A 26,907-nucleotide genomic window follows, 5' to 3' on the forward strand; every position below is an offset into this window, starting at 1 on the left:
ACACCATCCACAGTGATCAGTGAGTCAAAACCGGTTCATGTTGGATAAAGTCCAAAGCCCAAAGAAAGAAGACCCTAGTAATCAGTATGTCTAACAGGCCTTAGAAGAAACAAAGGAAAGAGAACAACCAACAAAAATAAACCATCCCTTTTTACCATTACCTTGTTTCTACTGCCAGTTGGTAGATCGAGCCAAAATCAATACCCCTTTTCCAATCTTTTTACCAAAGCTTCGTATGTTATAAATGGGTAAGAGATTAAGGGATGGAAATATTCAGTCTGAAAATATTTCGGCCGGTTTTCTGACCACTTCTACAGTGAAATTAAGCTTTGTCGCCCCTGATAAAAAAAGTACAGGATAAATAGAACAACTGATAGCTACGATAGCATGAGAATACTCTTTTTCCTCTTATAGCCAATGTCCTGGCCCAATAGATTGCAAAATTTATATTATCATGAATTCATGATTCACTAGGCCACTTTAGCTGCTCGATGTAGTAGGCCCTATACAGATTGAAAAGGCGACCAGTTAGCTCTGATGTACATCGATTTGTATGTGATTTAGTGTACACAAGTTAGCTCAGAAATGATAAATACTCTTTTGTATGGCATTAGTGTCACTAATCACTTCCACATGTTTCAAACCATGTTTGGCCTTTGGGGAAGCAAAAGATTATAGAACTTGTCATGCAAGAAGAAATTCCGGCCCTTGCTATCAACCGCCTTTTTCCACCCACACCAACCACCATTCACAATCTTCTTCAGATCATCATTACCCGTGTAGTGAGGATCCAGTATAAGAAAGGCACAATCTCCACTTGCTTCGTTGTAGTCAACTCCCAAGAGAGTATAGGCTAGAACACCACCACCTGCACTTCATACCAAACCACAAACTATGAGGGCCCTGGATGGATGGTTCCACCCATGACACACACTGGCATTCTGAGCTTTACATCAGCATGTGCCTCAGATGGAATACCATTTCTATGCCATAGTGGACTCTCCGTTTGGTATACCAATTGTGTGGTAAACTTTTCAATCCTATAAATAATATGGAAATTTCTGAAATGGTTTCATCTCTTCCACTGATAGAGAAGGGTAAAGAAAAGGTTGGTTGGGTTTGCATACTGACCAATCATGACTGGAGTTCCTTGTGTCTCAAAATGCAAGGTCAGTTCTCGACATTTTTCAGGAAGTTCAGCTCCAGATCTTACATTTATGACTTTGCAACTTACCTGTTCAAACAGAAGTTCATTCTGTCAAACCCACAAATTATTGTGTGCATGTATGTGTTTATTGCTACTGTTGGACATTTTTTACAGCAAATATTGACTGCAATTCTGGAGCATAGCAATCAGATGCTACAAGTGATACTGATTAATTTTGGTATTTAGCCAAAAAATACTTATCTTTTCAAATACATGGCATACTTACACCAAGAAGTTTGTCCAGAACAAAACTTAATTCAATGGCACCAATCCATTCACGTGATCCAATAAATGAGGGCTCCTTATCACCGATCTCAACTAGTGCTTGTTGTATTTCCCTGAGAAGAAAGAAGTACTAGCTCATTGGACCAAAATTCTTCGGTTAAACCCTCCATTAAGCCCAAGAGACTTATTTCTTAGGGGTGAAACTTGGGTGTTGGGTTAATATATAGTATGATCTTGATGGCGTATCTTTTCTACCTGTGTGAAGGAACATCAATAGATGTGTAGTGTTGGAGTCTAAACCATGAAATGATGGTCTGTAGAGAGCGATAAGCACATCCCCATCCCTGAAGGGCAAGTAATATGACTCATTAGAGCATAAAGCTGAACATTAACACAGAACAAGAAAAAGCTGTGGGAGGAAGTCCAATGAATTTTCAGCTGCAAATTTATTGTAATTTTTTTATCAGCAATTAATTGCAGTTCTTCCACATGTTGAACGGGAACCATATTCACCAACCAGTGACTAGAGATGTTTATTTCAACAGAACTCAGTCTCTGTCGGAGAATTTGTCCCAGAGAAACTAACTAGTTAACCTTTAGGCAGAAAATCTCATTTCTGTGTTTTCTATACGATTTCCTTCCTTATGAGTAATGAGTAAGAAATTGTCAGAAGGAAATAATATCTAATGTACCCAATTAGCAAATTACCCAAAAAGACCACCTTTGGATTAGGCCTGGTTGGCACCAAACCGCATTGTAGTCCTAGTCAAAACCAGGTTGGTGAAAGAAAAACTGATTAATGGAAAGCCAAAGACAGCATAGCTAAAGGCTTCTTCTATCCTAACATAGAAAAAATGTGCCTAAGTGAGAGTCTAAGTCTTAGATATGCAAAATGCAGGTAGAACTAGGAACAAAAGTTCAGTACATGATGAGGCTTAAAACTTAAAAGAAAGGAAGTGGGGGAAACGGGGACAAGAAGAGAAGAATGCTCTTAACTTTCTATAAGACAAGCTCTCCATAATGTGAAGAAAGCACTAAATTGAATGAGCATACAAAAAGTTTTCTGTAATTCTTAACCACATCTGAGATTGAAATTTAGCAAATAGAAAATTGAAAGACAGGCAGAACTTATATTAATCTAAAAGGTGATAAAGCATAAGGCAAAGGAGAAAGTCCCTTACAGAGTCATCAAAGCCATCTTGAAGATAGTGATAATATTCATAAGACCCTTCAACCTGAGATACAAGGCCCCCGGAAACTGCAGAAGACACAAAGATATTAGATACAACTAATAGCCAAAATGCTATTCTTTCCACGCTCACCACCCTGAACCTTTATAAGCCTAAATAGAAAGAAGAAATAGTTACAACAGACTAACTACCACTGCTTGGAATTCCAATGTGCACATCTTTAAGCACAACAGAACCTGTAATTATCATTTAGAACTCCACAAGTTAAAATTTTTGTAGAAAAAAGTTTCAGCATAAACAGGCAGGACTGGTTAAGCTGGTTGCTGCCCATCCAGGAGTTAGGAACTACCCTTTCTTATTGAGTTTCTCTCCATTTTATGCTTAAGAGCAAAATTTATGGCATTCGCAATTAGTAGAAGAGGTCGATCCAAAGATAACCCTAGCCTTAGATGAAGGGATCTTCGAATTTCAACTGCAAAATAAATAAATAAATAAACAAAAGCTAAGTTGTCAAAAAAAATCAGAGGCACATCTTGACAATCTATGTTCTGCTACAGTACATTTTTTATTGATAGAATCCATATCTCTTTGCTGATACAAAAAAAGAGAGAAAAAGATACATTATGATGTGCAGGTAACAGCATAAGAGAATCCATATCCCTTTTCATCCAGTCTTCAATTTCTTTCAAAAAAAAAAAAGAATCCCCCATTGATACATAAATCTAAGAATAAAAAATAAAACTAAAATAAAACCATATTTGATGATTTAACATGGATCCTCTATTTTCATGATTCTAGTAGGTTGTGAGAAATCTAAACCAAGGGTTCAAAAGGCCATAGGTTGAGGTCAAATCAACCAAATCCAATCTAGATTGAAAGTTCATGATTCTAGAAGTCTCTAGAAATGTAGACTGTGAGGTTGGTTGACGACAGCCACACCCTTCTATGAAACCCTAAGTACCCAAGCAAACTTGACATAAAATGGCTCTTGCAGTTTAACAATTTGGGTACACACCCACCTATTTGGCATACACAACCAACATTAATTATTCACTTCTGTTACAGAACACTGCAATAAGTTGAATATATGTAATGCCCATACTTCCCATTTGACCTTTTAATACTATATGTTCTTTTATTTTATTGAGTTGAAATGGGAAGCCTTATGCGCTATAGATATTTACCAGATCATTCAGAATTTTTTTTTTTGGATCAATAACAACAGATTTCATTAAATTAAATAAGGTTACAAAAAAAGGGGATCTAAAGAATCTTAACTCCCCAGGGAAAGGATAAATCCCAAGCTGAAATACAACAAAATAATTACTGAGCCCAGAACCCAGAAATCCTATTCACTCCTTGCCTAGCCAGACCATCAGCAAACGAGTTTGCACTTCTCTTAACTGAATTACACTGAACTTCCATATTCTTGGACAACCATTTGAATTTCCTCTTCTCATTACTGTAACTCCAGAGCTTAGAATTGTCTTCTTTCAACCAGTTCACTACCACCACAGAATCTCCCTCTACAATCAGTTTCTTGACCTTTAGTTCTTTAGCCCTTTGTACCCCTTTCAAGGCTGCTAACACCCCTCAGCCCTCAACGAATCCCCCACTCCAATTGTGCTAGAGAACATAGCTGTTATATTACCATCCTCATCTTGTAAACCCCCCCCCTCTCCCCCAATACCCGAAGGCCCTGGATTCCCCATGCCACTACCATCAAAATTTAATTTGATAAATCCAGGAGGAGGATTCCATGTAGTATTCAGGGTCTTCTTAGCCGAGACTGAAATTGCAATTTCTTTCCATTTCCTTAACATATCATCTGTTGAAAAATCTGTGAACTCATCCATTGTCTTCAACCAGTGTATTACCCTTATATGGATCACTTCCAACATATTTTCCAACCCTTTCTCCTTTTCTGAGAAAATCCTTGAATTCCTTTCTTCCCATATTGTCCAGCAAACAGCAGCTCTCACACACCTCCACATGATCCTTGATTTTTTTGTTGGGCAATTAACAAAGGAAGAGGTAAACAAACTTTGCACATTCGTTGGGAGAGTTCACTTGTACCCAAACAAAGAAGCAAACCATTCCCAAATATTTTTTACCAAAACACAGGATATTAGTAAGTGGTAACCAGACTCACCAGCAACCCTACAGAGAATACACCAGTGTGGAGATAAACAACTATTGGGTCTTTTTCTTTGAAGTAAGTCACCTGTGTTAATTTTTTCCAGAAAAGCTTCCCAACAGAAACTCCCTCGGAGGTATAGGTCGACACCACACATCCTTGACAGGGAATGACAAGCCAATAGGACTTTCCAGATGCAATAGGGCTTTGAAGGAGGCACAAGTAAAGGATCCAGAAGGAAACAAGGTCCAGATCCTACTATCTGTTTTTGTCGGCTCCAAGAAAACCCCATCAAGAATGGATAGGAGATTAGAGGTACAATTCAGTTCTGTGTCCCTGAGGGCTCTTCTCAATCCCAAGTTCCACCCAAACCCATAATTTGAATTGAGGGAACAAGGAAAGTGGCAATTGGTTCATTTTTGAAGGTGGAGTTTGCAAAAAGGGCCGGAAATTGGTCTTTCAAAGGAAGATCCCCAATCCACATGTTCCCAAAACTTAATTGAGTTACCCAAGTGCAAATCATACCTGATCCAAGGAGAGAATAGAGGCAAAATAGCATGGATTGATTTCCATGGTGATGCTCTTGTTGCCAATAGCCATAACCCCAGAGTACCATCCATTCTCTGCAAGCCCGTGAATATTGCCAATTATCTTAGCCCACAACTTTTCCTTTTCCAATGAGAATCTCTACAGCCATTTCCCTAGTAGAGCCAAGTTCCTCTTCCTAATATTCCCAATCCCTAAGCCTCCCTCCTGCTTACTTCTACACACCACCTCCCACCTAACCCTATGATCCTTTTTCTCCTCCCCAGGCTCCCACAAGAAATCTCTCATCAACTTTTCCAACTTGTCAACCACCCCTGCAGGCACCTTAAAAACTGAAAGTTAATAAACGAGCAGGTTAGCTAAGGAAGCCCTAATTAGGGTGATTCTTCCTCCTAGAGATAAATAATTCTTCTTCCAAGATGCAAGTCTCTTTTCAAACCTCTCCACAACTGGAGTCCAAAAACTTCCTTTTTGAGGATTATCTCCAAGAGGAAGACTGAGGTAAGTTAAAGGCCAATCCGACACTTCACATTCCAAAATGTTTGCACATGCAAAGATCTCACTTTCCCCCATATTCACACCCACTACACAACTTTTATCAAAGTTAACTTTTAGATTTGACATTTGCTCAAAAAGTTGTATAGTGTGTTTCAAATTCCTAATCCAAGTCATGTCCCCTCCCTCACAGAAAAGAATCGTATCATCTGCGAACTGTAAGTGTGTGAGTGGTATGTTCTCCCTGCCTACCCTCTACCCTTTGATTAAGCTCCTAGAGTTTGCCCTAGAGATCAATCTCCCCAAGACTTCAGCAACCAAGGTGAACAAGAAAGGAGAAAGGGGGTCTCCTTGTTTTATTCCCCTCAATGCCGGGAAGAAATCCACCACCGTTCCATTCACCAAAATAGAGTAATGCAAGTCCTAATACACCCTAGCACCCACCTGCACCATCTATCCCCGAAGCCAAAATTGATCATCACCTCCAGCAAAAAGGACCAATCTACCAAGTCATAGGCTTTTTCCAAATCTAACTTACAAACCACACCCTTTTTCCTTGATTTCTTGAAGTCCTCCACATTCTCATTTGCTATAAGTATTTGATCAGTTATCTGCCTACCTCTCACAAAAGCTCTTTGGTTATTTGACACAATGGTAGTGAGTACCTGTCTAATTCTAATAGACAAGACCTTCACAATGATCTTATACAAGCTATTAACTAAACTGATTGATCTGTAGTACCTCGGGTGTGTTGCTTCTCTCTTCTTGGGAACCAAAGCAATGAAAGTAGAATTCAACCCCGTATTATCTCTCATCTTCTGTGAAACTCATCAAAGACCATCATTAGCTCATCTTTCAAAATCTCCCAACAGTCTTGATAAAATGCCATCGTAAAACCATCTGGGCTTGGTGCTTTTGATCTATCCATAGAGAATATTGCCTCTTTGTCTTCCTCCATTTCAAACTCTCTCCAACCACTCCCTATCCCTTCCACTTAGATTTGGCCACTCCATCCCCTCAATCCACACCCTATTACTTAAAGGCTTCCTATAGATAGATTTAAAATGGTTTGCAAAGGCCCTAGCAATCTCACCATGATTAGAAATGATTGTCCCCTCCACTTAGATTTGGTATTCCTATCCCCCTCCTTCAACCATTTACACCTTGACTTTTGCTTCCAACTAATTTCCTCCCTGAGCAATTCATCCTCCAATTGTTTTCGCAATTTCCACCTTTGTTCTTTGTCCTCCAGTGTAATACAACCCCTCCCTTCCTTCACATCCAGATCTTCCAGTTGTGCAATCACAACTTGCTTCCTTTCTTCTAGCCTCCCAAATTCAAGCTTATTCCATTCCTTAATTTTGCCCTTCAAAAATTGTAACTTCCTATGGAACCTCATCCCATACCATTCTACTGAGGGGTCACTTTCTAACCACCATTCCTTGATTTTATTAATGAAATCCAGGTGGTGTAACCACATATTTTCAAATCTGAACGGAGCAGGCCCTGTATTTCCCAATTCTTCCTCTCCAATCATAATAGGTCAATGATCTGAGGTTACCCTAGGTAGTGTCCTCGAGGTCAAATTACCCCAATGTTCCTCCCAATCTATTGAGAAGAGAAATCTACCCAGCCTAGAACAAATGGGATTAACTTGTAGATTGGACCATGTGCAGTTACTATGGACCATAGGAATCTCTTTAAGTTCAAACACCTCCACAAACTGGTTAAACTTCCTCATGCTTGTAGTCACCCTCTGCCTAGGATTATTTGTTTTTTCTGAAAACCTTACTACATTAAAATCACCTCCTATACACCAAGGTCCTTCCCACAAACCCCTTATATCCCCCAATTCGTCCCACAGAACCCTCCTCTCTCTATAATCATTAGGCCCGTAAACATTTGTTAAAACCCACTCAAATCCATGCCTAAACTTCAAACATACTGAAAATTGGCCTATCAACTCTTCCAATCCTATGCAGACCTCATTCTTCCAAAGTGTAATTATACCCCCTGCAGACCCCCAAGAAGGAGCAGTAACCCAATTGATCCCCCTAGCTCTCCAAATACTCCTGGACCATCTAGCATCAAATTCTGCTCTCTTAGACTCCTGTAACATAACTATATCTGGGTTTATCTTTTTAATCACCTCTTTAATTACTGCTCTTTTCCTAGCACTTCCCAACCCTCTAACATTCCAACTGACAATTTTCATTCTGCTCTCTTGTTTTCCTCCCCCAAACCCAATAGGTCATCACTTAACCCCCTTCCTTCTTTCCCCTTTGACACCCAAAAGCTTGTACCCCCCCCCACCACCACCCAGCATCCCTCAGTCTTTCGGCCTCACTCAGTTTCCTCTTCCTCACCTTACCTTCCTCCTTTTGCAAGAAAATCTTCAAATCATTTGGGTTTTTCAAGCTACACCCCAGGTTCCTCACAAAAGCTGCCACGGAATCCTCACTATTCCCCCTCCCTCACACTTAACTTATTGGGACTTCCTTTCCTACTTATTCCCTCACCACTTCCTACACCCTTGTTCTCATTTTCTACACCTAGCCCATCTGCCATCTCATTCTGTAAGTTATTTTCCTCAAATTCATTCAGAATTTTATTGTTTTTTATCATTAACATGATCAAAAAGGTTTTACTAATATGATAAAAACAAGAACCCTGACAGTCCAAAGCATATTTTTTTCTTTTCAATAGGCAGACAGTCAGAAGTATATGAATGGAGAAGACAAAAAAATAGCAGTGGACTGATAACATTCTACAATGTGGCCCCTGGACCTGGTGCCCCCCCAAAAACCTAAATCTTTCCTACTTACTTCCTTGCTAGTGTATCTGTAATGATGGAAGAAAATACCTCTAGCTTTGTTCATGTAATTTCCTAGGGACCAAGGGCCTTCTCTTTTTCCCATCTACCTAATAACCACTTGACAGTCCCTTTCCATTTGCAAATCACTCCAACATGAGATTTATGCTAATTTTAAGCCCTGAAGTAGTAAGAGGAGTCAATAAGTTTGTTATTATCGTGTTGCACGTATAAAATAAAGCAAATCTAAATTATTAAGTATGGCCAACTTGCTTATTTAGAAAGCACAGATATCTATTTTTTAATGTATATGCCCATGTAGCAATACATAATCGGTGACTTTATCTTAGTCGAGTCCATATTCCAGGATTTTGAGGCCAAACAGATTGGACCACTGGATACATACCTACATCCTACTCATGCACCAAAATCTATGAGGCATAGATTACACCAAAATGAGGAAAAAGAAAAGGCACTAAGACAGAAATTAGAATCACTTTTCCTTCTTCAAAAAGGAAAAGAATCCATAGGAAACTGTTTTTGACTTGTATTATAATAAATTACTCCATTACTACTCTCTGATGGAGTTTCCTAGTAAAAGAATTAAAAGAAAATGGATAAAGCTGTTAAAGACCATTTAATATAGGCATCTGCTTCAAATGCAGTTCTATAATATGGGCAAACTCAAACACGTTTTCTGCTTCTATACTATAATTTTCAAGTCTGCTTAGTTTTAACTACCTTGTTTCATCTCAGTCTCGCCATAACTGAGTTCATAGATAACTGTTATCGGATGCACTACTCCAGGAGGGCAGAAGTGATATGGGTGTAGCTGCAAAACAAGATATTGCTTAGTGGATATCAAACAGTATTTTCCCTGGGACATGCAAGCAAAAGTTCTGATAAATGGGTAAAAGATAAAATACCACTTGATAACTAGTATCAACAGTAACATAAAAATTGTCTGACACTAGCAATGAAAGAGACAATTATGCCCTTAGAGGAACAGATGGTTAAGGCATAGTGGGAAATACTCTGTAATGTTAAAATAGGATTAAAAGAAACTAATTGAGCAAAAGTTGCAACGAATTTGATATTTTATATTAAAAAAGCATATTATAAGTTAAATGTTACTGCAGAATGCACCCAATATATGATGGAACAACATACTCAGTTTTCATAACAAGAACATAATTGCATCTTAGTTGGAAAACAATCTCTTACTGTGAAGCTAGAGTCTGAAATAACTGGGCAATGAAAAGATGGTAATTGAATAGTGTCAAACATGCAACTTTCAGGCAAAACTGACTTGCATTGACGACTGAATCTTTACCAAAACCCCTCACAGTACCAATTAATGGCAAAACTTAAGATTGGTAAGAAATCAGTCAAGCTACCAATTATGAAACAGCATGTTATAACTTCTTCCCTTTTTTTTTTTTTACAAACACAGCGAGTGACTCTATCAAGATAGCATTATCTCACTTCCAGACATTAGATCATTAATTTACAAGATAAGAGTAATGCAAAAAACTTTAGAATAAACCATTGTCACAGGAAGACCTAAGGTTTCTTTTCTTTTCTTTTTATTGGATCTGTGATCAGTAACAAGATTAGAAAAATTCAGCCTTTGCATTCACCATGATAGGATGCGAGGAAGAAACAGTCAAAATTAATTGGAATATCAACTTCATATGACAGGGACAAACAAATATTGTATTTAGAAAGGTCCCTTTGAATGCCAACTTCATGGTTACTTATCATCAAAGGAAGAGAGCAGAACACCATTAGTCAGGCCAAGAACCCAATTTATTTCTCTACCTATGCATCATTGAGTATAATTTGAACTTCATTCCAAAACAACCTGCTGACCACCTAATAACACTGGCATAATAAAGTTCCTTTGTAGGTAGATGCTACATAGGGACTCTGCCTTAATTGTAATACTGCCAACCAGAACCAAAAACTTCACCTTACGGAGAGATCATCAATGTTATACTTGCAAAGCAAGTGATATAGATAAAGTAAGCTTACAAGAGCATCTCAAATTCTCAATTCTTCTACGAAACCGGCATCCTATTAAATGTCTCCACCATTGGGTTACAGATAAATGAGAATTGTTAGTGAGCACCACATGGAAGGCCCACATATATCCATGAAAATGTCTCTATCTTTCAAGACAACAACCCTGCAATTCCTCCATATACTCAATCCCAACTTCAAAAGGAAGTTCACTTTAGAGAGGTTGATTTTTAAGTATTTTGCAACCTCAGGCATCGACAAAGATCTATTTTCAAAGTTAACATATTTGCCATGTTAATATCTTACCATCTGGTCACATGGTAAATTTAATGGTGTTCCCCACATCTAAAACATTGAAATTAATGAAGAGAAACAATAACACTGCTTATACTTTTCAGTGTTTTCATTAAGTTTGGAGCCTAATACCTGAGGATGTTGTGCTAAGAGGTTGGGCAAGAGAGCCTTCTTCATTGTAGTTAATTGATCAATTAATCCTGGCACAATCAGCTTTGAAATTGCATATGTTACAGGAAGATCCTTCACAGTGTAGCAGAGGACATCTAGCTTAAAACTGACAACCAAATACCTTGCTGGCTCTGAAGCTGGAAAACCATTGGGGAAATGTTAACACTGAATGAATTAAATTGGAAAACCAAAATATTAAGTTACCAATGTTAGATTAGAACATGGCAATACAAATGCTTCAGTATAAAATACGAGTTAAAAACACTAAAAAATACCTGGCAAATATTCTGCAATAGGTGAAGCAGATTCTGTAGAACTTCCACATTTATTTAGCAGGACGGTTACTTGGACTGTATCTGCACTCTAACCACAGAAACTTTTACAACAGAGAACTATAACACTGGCAAAAACTTCAAGGAATGGTCATAGTCTTCAAAAGTGGAAAATAAATAGGAAGTTTTCTATGATTCCAGAAGGGTACGATACCAGAAGAATTTTGACTAATCAGACATTCAGACCCTCCCCCCCCCCCCCCGCCCCACCCACCAGAAAAAAAAAACAAAAAAAAAAGAATTTTAATTAATACCAGACAACTAGTTACCGCTTCTATGATACTGGTTGATTGGTTAATCAGTTTTTTTAGGAATCACCCCTTTGTAGTATCATAATTGGACTCAATAAGTAGATAGCCGTTTCATGTGCTGCTAAAAAATGTATGGCCATTCTGATTAGGAAAAACCTATGATGCCTGTTCTCAAAAATCTATGATGCCAGAAAGACATGAAAAAAAAAAACAAAAAAAAGAATTTTAATTAATACCAGACAACTAGTTACCGCTTCTATGATACTGGTTGATTGGTTAATCAGTTTTTTTAGGAATCACCCCTTTGTAGTATCATAATTGGACTCAATAAGTAGATAGCCGTTTCATGTGCTGCTAAAAAATGTATGGCCATTCTGATTAGGAAAAACCTATGATGCCTGTTCTCAAAAATCTATGATGCCAGAAAGACATGATACCAAAAGGCCTTGACCTATCAAAGCCCCCCATGAATTTTGATGAAAACCTGCCTGATCGGTTATGACTTTTATTATGCCGGTTGATTGGTTATAAGTTTTTCTGGTATCATGTCTTTCTGACATCATAGTTGAACTCTATTGATTATTATATTAAGATGGTGACAAAATTAATCCACTAAAACTGCATTCAAGTAAAACAAAAGATACCATATCAGCAACTCAATGGAATTCATAAATCTACAAGAAATTCTGTTACCTTCTCAAGAGTAAATGAAGAATGGGGTTTATTCTTAGAGCAAAAGTCAGAACATGGTCTAATCTTTGCGCTAGATTCTTTAGTAATGTCCTTCAAAAGTTTGACATCTGATAAATCTGTATGAAAATCCAAATCCACACCACGGAGAATAATTGGCTGTGTTACTTCCCCAGAGGCTTCTTTCACACCTTCTATCATAAAAGCAACTTGTGGATCTTTGAACTTGGCAGCAACAGATTCAGTTTCTGAAGAAAATATCCCCTCGGCATCTAAGATGAAACAACAAGCACTTAGAATCGAGCTCATGCATCAAGCGGAATAGAATGTAAACCAGAAAATAGCTAAAAGAACTAACCAGATGGCCTATGTGCCGGAAAATAAATGGGCAGGTTGATTGACAGTTTGCAATGGAGGAAACAACCTGTCTCTGATAGATATCTCTCAGGATAATCTTCATATGTAACGGTATTAATAGGTTCTAGGGCTGCAGAATTTTCTGATGCAGACACAAAAAAACGAATGTCCCCGGATACCGAATCCGCAACAGCTCCCAACAAATTGCAACTTCCCCGATCATTGCCAGAAAGGAACTTTTTCATTCTACGAGCTGCATCAACTGCCTTACGGGCATTTTCTTCCAAAATAGTATTACCGACGAGAAATGTTCCGATGACGTCAAATCCTCTCAATAGTAATGTCCTAAGATCGTCTGTTTTCATTGATGAAGCGACTCAAACAGAATTCGAACAGAGAGAAGATGGACCAATGGAACAAGTATAACTGACCTGACTCTTTGGTGTAGTCCGGGGAGAAGGGATCCCCAGGTTGAGCGTGGAGACATCTGAATGTGGAAATGATGGTAAATGGAGGCAAAAATGGGGATCCGATCAGCCACTGAAGAGAATGCTCCTTGGTGGTGGTGATGCGCTTACGGCACAAAACCCTAATCCTTCTGGTCTCAATTTCGTTCTCCATTGTTGATCTCTGTCGGAATCTCGGATGCCGTCTGTACCAGGTAAGCTGTTACCTTACCCGCCTGTTCTTGTTTTTTTGGGTCAAGGTAACCGTAAATCCCTTAAACCTCCCGAGTTTTGGGGTAGGGCGCTTAGTCACTTTGATACCACCTTCCGTCACTTTTTTAAAATACGTTAAGGCTATGTTTGGTGTGAAGGAAAAAGAAGGAAAAGACAAGAAAACTAATGCAAAGTTTGTAAAGGTTTTCTGCATAGGGTCACGCCACAACTCTGATATACAGTTATACACACAAATATACCAGAGTTGCAACTTAATGTAAATCAACAACTAGTTTTATCAGCAAACTTGAACTTTCATTTTCCGACTGGCGACTATATAAAGAATAATTACAATTAAGTTCACAATTTTAAAATTTATATGTACTAATTCAATCAATCAAGTGATAACTCCTACGAAGAACAATGAACAATGTCAATTAAAATTCCAGATTTTAGGACCGCACGCTACTTTCTATTATGCACATACTAATTTCTCTTGTCAATTTATCAGTTTTTCATAATTCTAATTTTACGCATAAATTGTTAATATGAGTAAATATATTTTAGTATTTCATTTTATCATTGGCATAAACAAATAAACTTGTTTTTGCAAGAGAGAGAGAGAGAGGTTTAAGGTATTTTATTTTATTTTTTTGCTAAAGATGTAAGGTGTTTTTTCGGTCAAATGTTTAACGGTATTTTAGACATCAAACGTTTGATGATTTTATATATGGCCAAAATTGGAGTTAAATCCATTTATTTCCAAAAGCCATGGGAGGTTTAAAGGCAAATCAAAGGTTTAAGGCCTTTTCAAAAACCCATGGGAGGTTTAAGGGATTTATCCAAATATATGTTATGGCTATGATTCTATTGGTTTCAATTTTAAGGAAAAAGTAGGGAAAAGATAGGGAAACCTTTACAAGAACCAAACATAGCTTTAAGGAAAGCGGTGTATGAGTTTTGGAACCAAAGCACCAACCCAAAGGTTTGGACTACTCTGTTCTCACTTTGGACCATAACAAAAAGAAAAAAAAAAAGATTTTGAGGTGAAGATGGGTTTAAAGATTTTATAATTTTTAAGGTACGAGAATATAGTATTAAGCTAAACCCGACCCTTTTTGTCCTCCACCTGTATATTGAATTTACTAAAATACTCCTTAATGTTGTCTAGGTTGATGTGGATAAGCAGCAGATGAGTTGTCTTGATGAATTGAACAAGTTGTGCTAATCTGATGACTTGTGAAAACTAGAGTTAGAGGCGCCTAGGTGATTCCTCCCTAGGGAGGAGCACTCCAACACTAAAATCAGCAAATGCAATATGGTGGTTAATTAGGCCGTATTGGTTAAGATGAATAGGAGTTATAGCCATATGAGTTGAAGAATTTGGAGTGCAGGTGAGCTTAGACTTGGAGCAATTTCAATAATCAGGGAGCAAAGAAAATCTCACTTTTTAAAGAAGTTAATAAATTGATTTCATTTACTTGCAAACATAGGCCTTTGTTTTTAAGTTTTCTATTTCTCTTCTTGTGGTTGTGGTTCACTGCACTGGTTATGATCATTTTTAATTTAATTAATTAGTGAAATGGCAATTTCTATGATGCCAGATCATCCAGATGCAGTACTTATCAGAGAGAGGGAGAGAGAGAGAGATGGGTCTGGGTAGGGTTGTCAATGTACTGGATAGATATTGGTTCAACCAGACCCGATCCAATATGAATCCATTACAGATGGACCAGGCCCAATCCAATCCTATGAATACTCCTGACCATCTGGGCTGGTCTAATTCAATGTATGGATCATCCCATCTGTTCAAGTTGGTTTTAATTTAGATTGGGTCCAACCCAAACCTGGTGCATTGACACCAATACTTCTTTTTTATCTTCTGTCAATGGACTGGATATTGATTCAATTGGAGCAGGTTTAATACAACCTAATAAATACTTTGGACCATTAAATCTGGACTGGTCCAATTCAATAATACCTGTTGAATGGGACCATCAACCTGGTCAGCCCATACCCGTAGGTCTGGGTGGATCGGATCAAGATTGCAACGCCTACCTGGGCTGAAAACGTTCAATTACAGGGAAAACAAATGTAGCGGTTGGACAAGCATCTCTATTATTAAGAAAACAAGCGAGATACAAGTGGGATGCTCGCCAATGCAAGCCCCATCATGCACCAGCAAAGGTGGCCAAATGAAGCCAAGCTCGACTATTGGAATTTGGAGGCTTTCAAAATGGCTTGGTGATTTCTTCTGCCTTATGTTACTCATGGTACATACTTTTCTTTCTTTATTTCCTTTCTGTGTTTGATTAGTTCCAACTCAATATACACAATCACGTAAGTCTGTGATATGCTTGCAACATCTGAGAGGGTACAATTGTTAATGCTTAGTGCAGCAGAAAATGTTTGAAGAATTCAGTTTTATCAGAAAACTATTTTGCATTCGTGCATGGCAGAACCCAACTCACTATATGAGATCCTTGACCTTGTTGCCTCAGCAGCCAAGCCTGGAGTAGCACATACTCAGGTTAACTTGTAGAAAAAAAAAAGCTTATTCTCCTTAAATGAAACACAGTATTCAACAGTATGGATGCTCGGCTTTTACCCTTCTAAGAGGAAACTTGGGAGCTCTCCAGCAGTGCACATTTAAGCCAAGTCCAGATTCCTTCCTTTGCCTGCCAAAATACAAGTAAAAAAATGAAATGAGACTTCTTTCCAAGGGAAAACTTGACGAGCATTGACAATGGGAATATGATGGATAATGTTCAAAAAAAGAAAAAAAAACTTCTAAATTTTAGAATACTTTATTTGTGATGTACATATTTGTATTTCTACTCTTTCCAAACCGAGCCTGAAGGACATAAATACCAGCTCATTCCAACCTCATGCTAGGGCATGGATATGACCTAGTGGAATAGCATAGCAAGTTCTCCTAGATGATCCAAACAGTAGGAATAAAGCTTCATTGAGAGTAGGGTTGTCAATTTGGCTTCTATTTCCACCAAGTTTCTAAGTTGTCAAAATGGTTTCAGGCACAGTCAATCTATCTATCTAAGTATCCTAATAAAGTAAGATTTAAAAGAAACTAGAAACTATAAAATCACATACCCATCGTCAGCCATGAAACTGTTACCGCATGTATTAGAGCTGGGGCATAGAATGTCAGGTTCATTGGCACAGTAATATGTTTTAAAAGATGCCTTCCTTGGAATGGACAATTCAAGTTTGTTGTGTGCATGAATCCTCAAACAGATCCCTTGAGATGCAGTAGATGAACATAACCTTCGATGGAACCTCACAGTCTTTGAGAAGCAGCTTGGTTGATCCTCAGGTTCTTGAATAGAAAAATCCTGGTGGCCCCAGTCATTTGCCTCTTCTTTTGAAGAATTGACTCCTAACTGGGATCCCTCTGTATCATGTTCTGATTTGTGGGATGTGGTTGTCCTGCTGCTTAGAGAGTTTCCATTGCTCTTCTTACCAGTAGTAGTTGTTGCTTTATGATGAGAACAGGTAGAAGAGAAGTGAGAACCACAATCAGATGAGCAACTTTCAATATGTTTTTCCCTTTTTGTAGCTTCATCAGAGGTGAAATCAGAGTGATCTAAATGGTTATTTTCATCTTCTGTTGTTGAATATGACTCATCACTCATTCTACCAGAGCAGCTCAACAAACAAAATGATAGCTTCTTTCTTTTCACAATGGTTGTCGCAGAAGCACCAGGGACAAGATTGATTCTAATTTCTACATTACAACCTAGGACAAGGCAAAGTAAACTTGCAAGCAGTTTCCATGACTTCTCTGCCCTAGATACATGATCTTGATGACAAAATTCCACTTCAGCTACTGCAACACCTGAAATTCAGACAAGCATTATCAAGTCATGATTTTATGAAATTTTAAAAAAGATAACATCTTAAAAATTCTGTAATTTATGAAAATTTATTGTAGTTTGAGTTAACAAAACAAGTTGATTGTAACAATACAACTTTATGACAAAATCTTGTATCTGTGACCACAGGACTATAGATGGGACCCACCATAAAGGGGTACAACTAAAGATTAACAGGAACAAGTGTCAAGTTATAACACGAGTATTTAGCATGTGGAAAAATATGGGCACCATATTCAGACCATAACTATTGGTCCAGTGTCACCAGATTCCAAGCAGTTTCATAAACTATATGGGGTACCTGTTTTCTGTGTAAAAGACAAAAAGAATATGTTTTTCTATCTTTTTAAGCACCACTATGCTCTCTCATATTTTGAACCATACAAAATCGAATGTGCACACAGGCTTACATTACACAATTCAAAGAAAAAAAATTGTACATACCTTGGTTGAAACAGAGAGAAGTCAACTTCCCTTCTTTCTGTAAAAAATTCCTAAGTGTATCAGATTGGCATCTCTCCATGGCCCTCTTCCAAATGGTTTCTAATTTGTCTTTGCAATCTTCATGCATCTCTGAATTATGAGATTTGTTGTCATCGCACAAACAAGAAACAGAATGCTTAAACATATCTCCTGTTGGAGATGTGCTGCAAAAGCCATCCTCTGCATCAAAAGTAAACTTAATCATTAAATATTTCTCCCTTAGATTAGTAGAACCTTGTCAACCAATATAATCACTTATCAAAAAACAAATTGTTCTGATCATCCACACCTTTCTCCTGTTCTGTTCTCAAACATGGTCTTGAATCATTTGGGTCCAAGGATGAAGATTCTACAGAACTTAGCTGTAAAAGGGCTACTGTAAGCCAAGTTGTCTGGTTCTTAGATGTCCTCAATTGCTTCTCAGTCTCAGAAAGTACTTTTAATGCATGCCTCAATCTGTGAAAGTCTCCTTCAGCTATTAAAAGAATATATTAGAAATTGATGAGACAACTAATCGAGTATACAAAGTGCACAATTTGTCAATCAATTTTAACAGTAAAAGATATAGTTAAGGCAAAGTATTGGTCACTTCTAAATAATTAATTAATGTATTTTATTAGGTTATAATTTCTTAGTTATATTATTACATTACAGCTTTATGTTAATGACACTATTCTTGCCCAAAAGAAGTTAATGACATTATGGTTTTTCAGGTACATATTCATTAATTGATTAAGACTATACTTGGGAGTGCTTAAAAATAAATAAATGCTAATTTGGGCGGGGACCACACCATTAAGCACTTATTGGTGTTTGGGAAATAAGCCCGAAATAAGTGCTTGTTTTAAAATTAAGGGCTTATTTTTTAAGCCCAAATTTCCATTTTTTTTAAGTGCTCATACAATAAGCACTTATTCAAAATTTTTTCTCCCAAAATTATCCCCAGTAAATTTTTAAAATACCAATTATATCCTTTTACAAAAGCAATTTTACAAAGGCATTTTTTATAAAAGTAATTTTATGAAAAGTACTTTTACAAAATCACTTTTATGAAAACACTTTTACAAAAGCACTTTATGAAACTACTTTTATGAAAGCACTTTTATCAAAGTACTTTTACGAAAGCACTTTTATGAAAGTACTTTTGTGAAAGTAATTTTACAAAAGTAATTTTATGAAAGTACTCTTATAAAAGTACTTTTACAAAAGCAATTTTATGAACATACTTTTACAAAAGCACTTCTACGGAAGTACCTTCTTAAAAGCACTTTTACGGAAGGACTTTTACAAAAGCACTTTTATAAAAGTAATTTTAGGGAAGTACTTTTATGAAAGCACTTTGTAAAAGTACTTTTATAAAATTGCTTCTATCAAAGTACTTTTATTTATTCACTTTGGATTGGATATTTTGAAATTTTGAAAGAAAATGAAGGAAAAAGAGTCACAATTACTTGTTCAAGTGCTTATTAGAGAAAAGACCACTAAACACCCAATATAAAATAAGTGCTTATTTTTTAAAATGAGCACTTGAGGAAGCTGGGTGCCAAATGCAAATAAGTGGTTATTCAAATAAGCACTTGTTTTTAAGCACTTATTTTTAACATAAGCCTAATAATGAATAGCTTACTTGAAAACTATTTTTTTCTCCCTTGGTTTTTTAGAAAGATTATCCAAGCCCATGCATGATTGGAAAAAAGGTGTTGCCATTCTTGGCCAACACGTCAACACGGACAACTAGGCTTACATTTCCTAACATGACTAATAATAACTGTGTCTGCTTTGCAATGCTACTTCTTAGTACAAAGCCGGCCAACTTGGGTTATAATTGGTCGGATTCAGATGGATATAGGTATACATTATATTTAGGTATAACATCATCCTAACTAAAACTAGAGTAAAAATGCCCCTGAGGCCTGAGGGATTCTAATCAATGTTCTAAAACATGGACAGTTGGACCATTCAGAACGAATTTTCTTCACATTATGCTTATAATGGGTGATTCCTTATAGCAACCCTAGGCCCTTGTTGAATGATTTTCAGGTTTTTTCTCTTTTCTATAACTTTGCAAGCAGCCATTATAGCCATCAATGGTTTACAAATTTTTCATCAAAAAAGTTTATTTAACATCTCTAAAGGACTAAATGTGATTTCAAGTTTACATAAAAACCCAAAGTTTGCCCATTTTAATTCATTTCATCCTTTTCTGCCAAACCATATTCACATGTCCTTTATGTTTAGTTTCCCCTAGAAGTTTCTATCACCCTTCATCCTACCAAATTGAATCTGAAACTTTACTTAAAACCCTAGTTTCTAGAATTTTGAGAATTTCTCATATAAAGTGATCTTTTTAATCATTTTGGGGAAGGTCTAATGATAACTCCTTCAAATTAACTTGTTCCATACAATCCATTGTTATAAACATCACTACAAAATTTCATTTAGAAATTCTACTGCTACACTTATTCTTTTCCTATTTTTTTCCACAGTCATACAGAGAATATGCACTTCTCAACAAATTGACCTAAAATATCTCCAATTCTTTTTCTTAGTTGTAAAATCATCCCTAAATCCTTCCTTCCTAGCTTTCTTTCTTAATTTTTCATTTTCTTCTAACGTTTTCCTTCTTTGACAATATTCCATATCGTCTCATATAAATACTTTTAGTGGTGTCTTTCCAACCGTACTCTTTTCCCCATTCCCTGCAAAGTATTTTCTTCTGCTGTTCTGCATATCTCTTAGTTCTTCAAAAATTATTTTAATTTGCACCATGAAGCAAGTTTAGACCTGATGGTTGAACTGTTGATTCATGACCTAGTCCCTTTTGGGAGTTGAAAAATAGTTGGGGTTTCAAAACATTGGTTCAAACTTACAACCTTTTGGCTATATTACAAAAAGAAAGTGATGGAAAGCAAACATGGACGTCCGTAAAAATTGTATTTCCAATAGTTTCACATTATGGAAATCTTTATTGTACTAATTCACGATTACGAATACATGCAGCAATAGAAGCATTCGTTCAGATACCAGAAGTCTTACCTCAACCATTTTTGAGGTGGGTTTGATTGGACCCTCCCCCACCAATTCCAGTTCTTCCATGCTTACGAGTAATAACTAACAAGTAACTTTGATAACAAAAATCTACAGAGGGTGGTAACATAACTAAACTTTTCAGCACTCTTTGAATTTTTTTTGTTTTTATTTTGACAGACTTTTCATTTTTTTCCATTAAGGCAAATAGAAGGTTCCAAAATTTATATTTGATAGAAACCAGATCGTTCAAGATCCTCCTACTTAAGATGACTAACATTATCAAATTGCCATCCTCCTTGATAGTCTGTTAACCAATCAAAATGAGAAACAGGGATTTTCTGTCACAGTGACAATATCAAAAGTAAATCAATTAGTAAGAAAGTTAAACTTACAAGTATGCTGCCCAAAAAAATTTCTCCCAACCTCTGCCTGACATCTTCCAGAAAGAATGTCCATTATGAGATTTGCTAGCTGCGATATCAGTTGCATGGGATCAACCCTTGTTTTCATAAGCTCCCTAGCCCTTCTAACTGTATTTGGAGCGTCAGAGGACAATGCCAGGTCAAGCAAATCAAGCAACTCATCATCTGAAACAATACCTATCTGCAAAAAAAAAAAAAAAGGCAATAAGAGAAGGAAAAATTATGATACTTGTAAAGGCATACCAATCTGCACAAGGCAATAAGTTGTGTGTGCTATATCAGAAACTTACAAGTTCATATGCCAATGAAACCGTAATTCTTTTCCCCAGCAAACTAAGCTGATCAAGCACCATCTCTGCATCACGAAGGGATCCATTAGATTTAGCAGCAATAAAATCCAAAGCAGCCTTGTCAAAGTCCAAACATTCTTCAACGCATATTCTTTCCAACTTGCTTTCAACTTCAGCATCCTTTATTTTTGGAAAGTGATATCTTTGGCACCGCGATATGGCACCGCGTGGTAGCTTTTCAAGGTCAGCAGTGATCATTACAAAGACAACATGCTGTGGGAGGTCTTCTAGGCTATTCAAAACAGTTGCCCATGTTTCTTGTTGCAGTAACTGGCATTCATCAATGATGAAGACATTAAACCGTGATGAAATTGGTGAGAGAATTGCAGTCTTAAGGAGGAATCTAACCCTGTCTGTCCGGTTGATGCTTGCAGGATCCACTTCCTTGACATAACTGCTCTTTCCAGAGAAGAAGAGTGTACATTCTCGGCATAACCCACATGGCTTATGCTCTTCAGGGGAGAGGCAATTTAAAGCTGCTGCAAAAATCCTTGAGGTTGAAGTCTTACCTGTGCCACGGGGACCATGGAAAAGATAGAAGGATGCAATTCTCCCTCTCGATATGGCACTCAAAAGGGATCGTGCCACCACATGCTGCCCCACCAATTCATCAAAAGATCTTGGCCTGAACTTCTGGCTGAAACTCCTTGGGTTGTCTGCACATGGAGCAAATTGTCTCTTAAGAAATGTGCAGCTCCTTTCTTGTCCAGATAGACCTGTCTCCCGTCCTCCTGCTGCTGCTGATAATAAAGGATGATGTTCTACATCAGGAGGAAGAGTTGACTCCCTAAATCTTGGAGTTCTTGACCAGCAACAAGTAATGCCACATCCACGGTGGTAGTGATCCAAAACATCAACCTCTTCATTAGCCAAGACTGATGTGCTGTGGCTTGACACATCCACCCGAGCATCACTTACAGTTAGAGATGGATATGGACTATCAACCTGACTCCCGAGAACATCCCTTTCTACCCCAGATGATTTAGTTCCTGTACTACATCTGAGTTTCCTCTTTAGAGTAGTAGAGTCAATCCTCTGTGATCTTGCTGTTTCTGAAGTGGGTTCACTATGCAAGTCCACCTCCTCCAAATCTAATGATTTGTCACTAGATGACTTACTCACATACATCCCAATTCTACGCAATCTGGGATAGCAAACTTCATCAAAGTTCTCTGCTCTTAGAGAACCCAAACCCCTATCTTTTAGCCGAGCTGATTTATTTGATGAAGTCCATTTGAGGTTTGATTTTCTCCAACTGTAACTATATTCAGGATCACTACCAAATTCCTCCATTGTCCCATTTAAATAAACATTGTTGGACTCACGGAAACTGTGGTTGTCCGAACCAGCTTCTTGGTAAGCATTTACTAGACGCAGAGAGAGCGCATTGCAAGAATCAGTTTCCCATGTCAGATTATCAGCAAAAGCAGATAATTTGCTCATAGAGTTGGTTGATGGGTCTCTCAACGACCTCACCCTCCTAAGAGCTACCAGAGTTTTTGAAAGAGGTATACCAGCACAATGACGTTTCCCATCCGACATTCTCAAAAGGATTCTTTTCTTCCTACCGGTTCAAATTCTGGGCCCCAATAAGCAAAAGAAAACAACTTGTGCTTCCCAACCTGAACAACAAAAGCAAAATGCCAGAAATAGCATTAGCAATCTTTCATGTTGTAGAAAGTTCAGATTTCTCATCATGGCGATCACCATTACCAAAAAAAGAAAAGAAAAGAAAATGGGGAAACAAAAAGCCAAGTCTCATTGAGCATAAACATAGGCAACAATACAGTTACTCTGATCAAAGCCTATGGAAGGAAGACTGAACGAGAGATGGAAAGGAAAAATTCTTTCTTTCCTGGAAAACAGCAATAAGAGAAATGCAAATCCATGTTCCGAAAAAAAAAAACCTTGAAATTACAAGAAGTAAAAGAGTTTCTTACTCTCCTCATTTTTTTTTTCCTTTTTATTTGCTAAGTACTAAGTTCAAGTTCAACTCCCTTCATTTGTAATTGTAACCCAACGAAACGACACTGAGGAGGCGGGAGTAGGAAGAGAAAAGAAAAAGGAAGTGTACGGTCCTTGAATTCAAAATATGGAATTCTTTAATCAAAGAAACCATCAACTGACAAATTTGTAATAGACAAACCTGTAAACTGTAGTTATTTTAAATTTTAAGCCCGTCGACATTCCAAGAACATAAGAAATCTGTAAACTGTAGTTTTGCTTTAAGCTCATTATTTATATCTCAAACCCTGAACCTGAAGCACAGATCTTGAATTGTTGCATTGGTGCTCGAGGTCAGTGATAGTAGCATGGTACACTAGTGTCTAGTGGACGTGAAGCGAGTGGCAAGTTTAGTAAAAATAGGTAGTGGGCGAGGGTGTTATAGGCGCCATAAATAGGAGCAACGTCCCGAATTTTACCCACCTTGGCCCGGTTCTGTAGTTCTGCAGACTCTCGTTGCAGAGTGCAGTGGTTGGCCCCGTAACCGGGCCAAGGTGCCAAGGTGCCAAGGTGGGTAAAATTCGGGACGGTTGTTTCTATTATTCACCAAAAAAAAAAAAAAAAGCTGTATTATTTCCGGTGGGAATTCGGGAAAGGAAGTGGGAACCACTTGCTGCACCTCCATCGAGCACCTGAGCGGGTCCCTCCCCTCCCCACCTCCCAGGTCCCACCTGGATTTGGAGCACTGCAAGCGTGGAGGACCACAGAGATGAATAAATCTCAACCGTCCATGTAATTTTCCAACGACAACGGATCAAGCTTTTTTTTTGACGGTACAACGGATCAAGCTTGAGACCCTGTGGTTGCATGACAATTCTTGGATGACGTTCAAAATACATACTCAAATGGTCAAATAGGGAGGATGGAGGCGTGGAGCCTGGACTGGAAGTAGAGAGTACCACTGGAACCATTTCAAAAATTTTCATTTCATCAGCAGTACGACTAATTTTTATTTTTACTTTAATAAATCATAAAAATTAAAAAACACTCAAACAATTTCAAAATTTCAAAATTTTAACGGAACACAGCCTGACACCAGTCACATGATTGGATCCAAAGCGGTTAAAATTTGAAAAGCGTATTGAATAGATTTGTATATCGCGACAAAACAACTAGCAGAACATTACTCCCACACGGGCGGCCTGCAGACTGCACAACTGCACCGGAATCAATGGGCTTGTAATTGTGGGCCTACATACATGACATCATGGGTTTTAAGATAGACTTGGTTTATATTATAAATACAGGATTTGGATATATATATATATATATATACTGAATGGAGGATGAACCACAACCACCAATCTCTAGATGGTACGAATACTACCTTTTATCATCAAGACATCAACAATTCAACATTTAACAGCCAGCCAAGGCCCAACTGCCCAAGCCCAAGAGACAGGAGTGGGATCGTATGTTCACGCGCTTCTCCGGTTGCATTCACCGGCCACCGCCTGACGCCTGTTATGGTGTTTGGGAAAATTCCTAAGGCTGCGTTTGGTTGCAATGCAAACGCAACATGTACATTAAATATTTATCCATATTTCAGTTCATGAATACAAATACAGTTCTCAATTTAAACCGTTTTTGTATTCATCTTGTTTGTTTGAAATCGGTTTTTAATGTAGACCCACCATTAAATGCTCCAATTATCTTATGCTCCAACACCTTAACTTTGGTAAAAAAGTTAATTATTAAAAGAATACAAAATTGTATCAAAAAAATAGGTACATTAATGCTCTGTTATCAGAGTACAAAGGTGTCATAAAATACATTTTTGCTTTGATAATCATTATTTTTTTATGCATGAAATAAACACTCGCAAACATGAATACCCTGGTTCAGCGTTTGTATCGAAACAAGCGGAGCCTAATAAATATCTTGTTTAATTAATGTGCCACTTAACACTTTTGATAATATCAAAATTATCCTTCAAAAGAAGACATTGTTCCTTATCTTTTAATTTGAGATTGAACCAAAATAGACATTATTCACTATCTTCTTTTTTTCTTTATTTTTTTATGAATCTCAGTTTGGAAAAAGTACAAATACAAATATGTACAATATAAATACATACAAGAGGTGCTACACAAGTCGGGGGGTAGCATGCCCCCAAACATCCCATAAGCAAATTAAATCAAGATCCTTAGGAATACTACAAGGGTTATAAGAAATTGACCCATCAACCAAAGATATAGCTTTATTTGCAATCTAGTTAGCCGCTTGATTTGCCTCCCTGTAGACATGCCTGTAAATGACGCCACGCTCCAACTTGTCTTTCATTTGTAAGCAATAAAAAATGATGTTACTAAGGTTTCTAGGGGGAGAAGACAACCCCTTAAGACAACGGATGATAATGTTCAACTCTCCTTCAATGATGATCGAGTGGTTACAAAAGTAGGCCACCAAGCTGCCCACGCTTCAGCAAAGTTTATCATGGAAATGCTTAAGAAGTAGCCTTTGAAGTCCGAAATTTCACCTCAATGGTTCCTCGCGATGGCCACCACAGAACACCTACCATTCCTATGACAAGAAGCATCAAAATTAATTTTATTTTCTCCATGATTCAAAGGGGCTCAAAAGATGGCTTTCCAACTTCTTAACTCTTTAATGGACTTTGGTTTTTCAAATAACTCCTCATATTCAATCCATGACTCCACAGGACAAAGGCACACCTTTCTTTTAAGAAGCCCCTTTCACTTATATCTTTCTTATGAACTTCTATCCATCATTTACCTATATTAAAGTTATTCCAATTGAGCTCCCTAAATTTAACTGGAGGAGATCCCAATTTTACTTCGAAGTACTACATTCAATAAAAATATGATTGGTATTTTCTTCCCTACCACATCTACAATAATCACCATCAATCTTGAATCCTTTTTTCTTAAAGTATCTTTCACAAGCAGTCTTAAATTAAGCAACAAGAACATGAATACTTTAATTTTCGGCATGATTTTAAGGCTCCATACAGTTGAAGCCCAACTTTCTGAATTTGATCTTGAAGACTCCTCCTCACATTTTAGTTTGTATGCTGATTTAATGGTGAACAAGCCCATTGGATTCAGCCCCCAAATCAAATTATCTTCTCTAGGGCTTAAAGGAATAAAAATTGCTTAGATTTTATTCCAAATACTTAGAGGGGCACAATTTCTAATTTGGGGTTCCTTCCACACACCTCTATCTTTATCAATGAAATCACATACCATCTCATTTTCATTGAATTGATGTGTAAGGGTTAAGGTCTTAACCAAAGAATTCTTTCCATTCCAATATTTAATAGGTTTACCATTACCAACTTCCCATCATTCTTCTATATTGGTATGTGGAGCTGAAT

The 26,907-nt window shown here is 37.4% G+C and overlaps 2 protein-coding genes across 15 annotated transcripts; both read right to left on the bottom strand.

Moving 5' to 3' along the window:
- Positions 1–385: 385 nt before the first annotated feature.
- Positions 386–13,492, bottom strand: LOC148853683 (Peptidase C78, ubiquitin fold modifier-specific peptidase 1/ 2). 5 transcript variants are annotated; one of them, XM_088942028.1, is made up of 13 exons: positions 13,161–13,492; positions 12,731–13,084; positions 12,376–12,644; positions 11,375–11,462; positions 11,061–11,236; positions 9,354–9,444; positions 2,972–3,094; positions 2,814–2,858; positions 2,614–2,690; positions 1,688–1,776; positions 1,434–1,545; positions 1,132–1,234; positions 386–873 (listed from the first exon to the last, which is right to left on the bottom strand). In XM_088942028.1, the coding sequence occupies exons 1-13, from the start codon at positions 13,348–13,350 to the stop codon at positions 854–856; spliced, it is 1,737 nt and encodes a 578-aa protein (XP_088798154.1). In that variant the 5' UTR covers positions 13,351–13,492; the 3' UTR covers positions 386–853. The 5 variants fall into 5 exon arrangements, with proteins under 5 accessions (XP_088798154.1, XP_088798151.1, XP_088798152.1 ...); XM_088942025.1 differs by having other exon boundaries at positions 386–868; positions 13,161–13,491; XM_088942026.1 differs by lacking the exon at positions 2,814–2,858 and having other exon boundaries at positions 386–868; positions 13,161–13,491.
- A 2,160-nt stretch (positions 13,493–15,652) lies between these two features.
- On the bottom strand, positions 15,653–24,075 carry LOC148853684 (protein STICHEL-like 2). Of its 10 annotated transcripts, none has more exons than XM_088942041.1 (10): positions 23,713–24,075; positions 23,081–23,188; positions 21,915–22,933; positions 21,507–21,836; positions 21,187–21,397; positions 18,054–18,239; positions 17,726–17,944; positions 16,500–17,244; positions 15,997–16,066; positions 15,653–15,898 (listed from the first exon to the last, which is right to left on the bottom strand). In XM_088942041.1, the coding sequence occupies exons 2-10, from the start codon at positions 23,106–23,108 to the stop codon at positions 15,824–15,826; spliced, it is 2,883 nt and encodes a 960-aa protein (XP_088798167.1). In that variant the 5' UTR covers positions 23,109–23,188; positions 23,713–24,075; the 3' UTR covers positions 15,653–15,823. The 10 variants fall into 10 exon arrangements, with proteins under 10 accessions (XP_088798167.1, XP_088798165.1, XP_088798163.1 ...); XM_088942039.1 differs by lacking the exon at positions 23,713–24,075 and adding an exon at positions 23,507–23,645; XM_088942037.1 differs by having other exon boundaries at positions 21,507–22,933; positions 23,713–23,869.
- Positions 24,076–26,907: the final 2,832 nt, after the last annotated feature.

The sequence above is a fragment of the Nelumbo lutea genome, chromosome 4 (assembly GCF_056320005.1).
Source record: "Nelumbo lutea isolate HS-2025 chromosome 4, American lotus-T2T, whole genome shotgun sequence".
Taxonomy (NCBI): domain Eukaryota; kingdom Viridiplantae; phylum Streptophyta; class Magnoliopsida; order Proteales; family Nelumbonaceae; genus Nelumbo; species Nelumbo lutea.

Excerpts from the sequence above, each read along its gene's own strand:
- LOC148853683 (XM_088942025.1), bottom strand. The coding sequence starts at position 13,350 with ATGGAGAACGAAATTGAGACCAGAAGGATTAGGGTTTTGTGCCGTAAG. Across the intron at positions 1,777-2,613 it reads AAGATGGCTTTGATGACTCT|GGATGGGGATGTGCTTATCG; the intron begins GTAAGGGACTTT and ends CTTGCCCTTCAG. Across the intron at positions 1,235-1,433 it reads TTCTGGACAAACTTCTTGGT|GTAAGTTGCAAAGTCATAAA; the intron begins GTAAGTATGCCA and ends CTGTTTGAACAG.
- LOC148853684 (XM_088942032.1), bottom strand. The coding sequence starts at position 23,108 with ATGTCGGATGGGAAACGTCATTGTGCTGGTATACCTCTTTCAAAAACT. Across the intron at positions 16,067-16,499 it reads AGTTTCATGGCTGACGATGG|GCAAAGGAAGGAATCTGGAC; the intron begins GTATGTGATTTT and ends GTATTTTGGCAG. Across the intron at positions 15,899-15,996 it reads CCAAGTTTCCTCTTAGAAGG|GCTTGGCTGCTGAGGCAACA; the intron begins GTAAAAGCCGAG and ends GTGCTACTCCAG.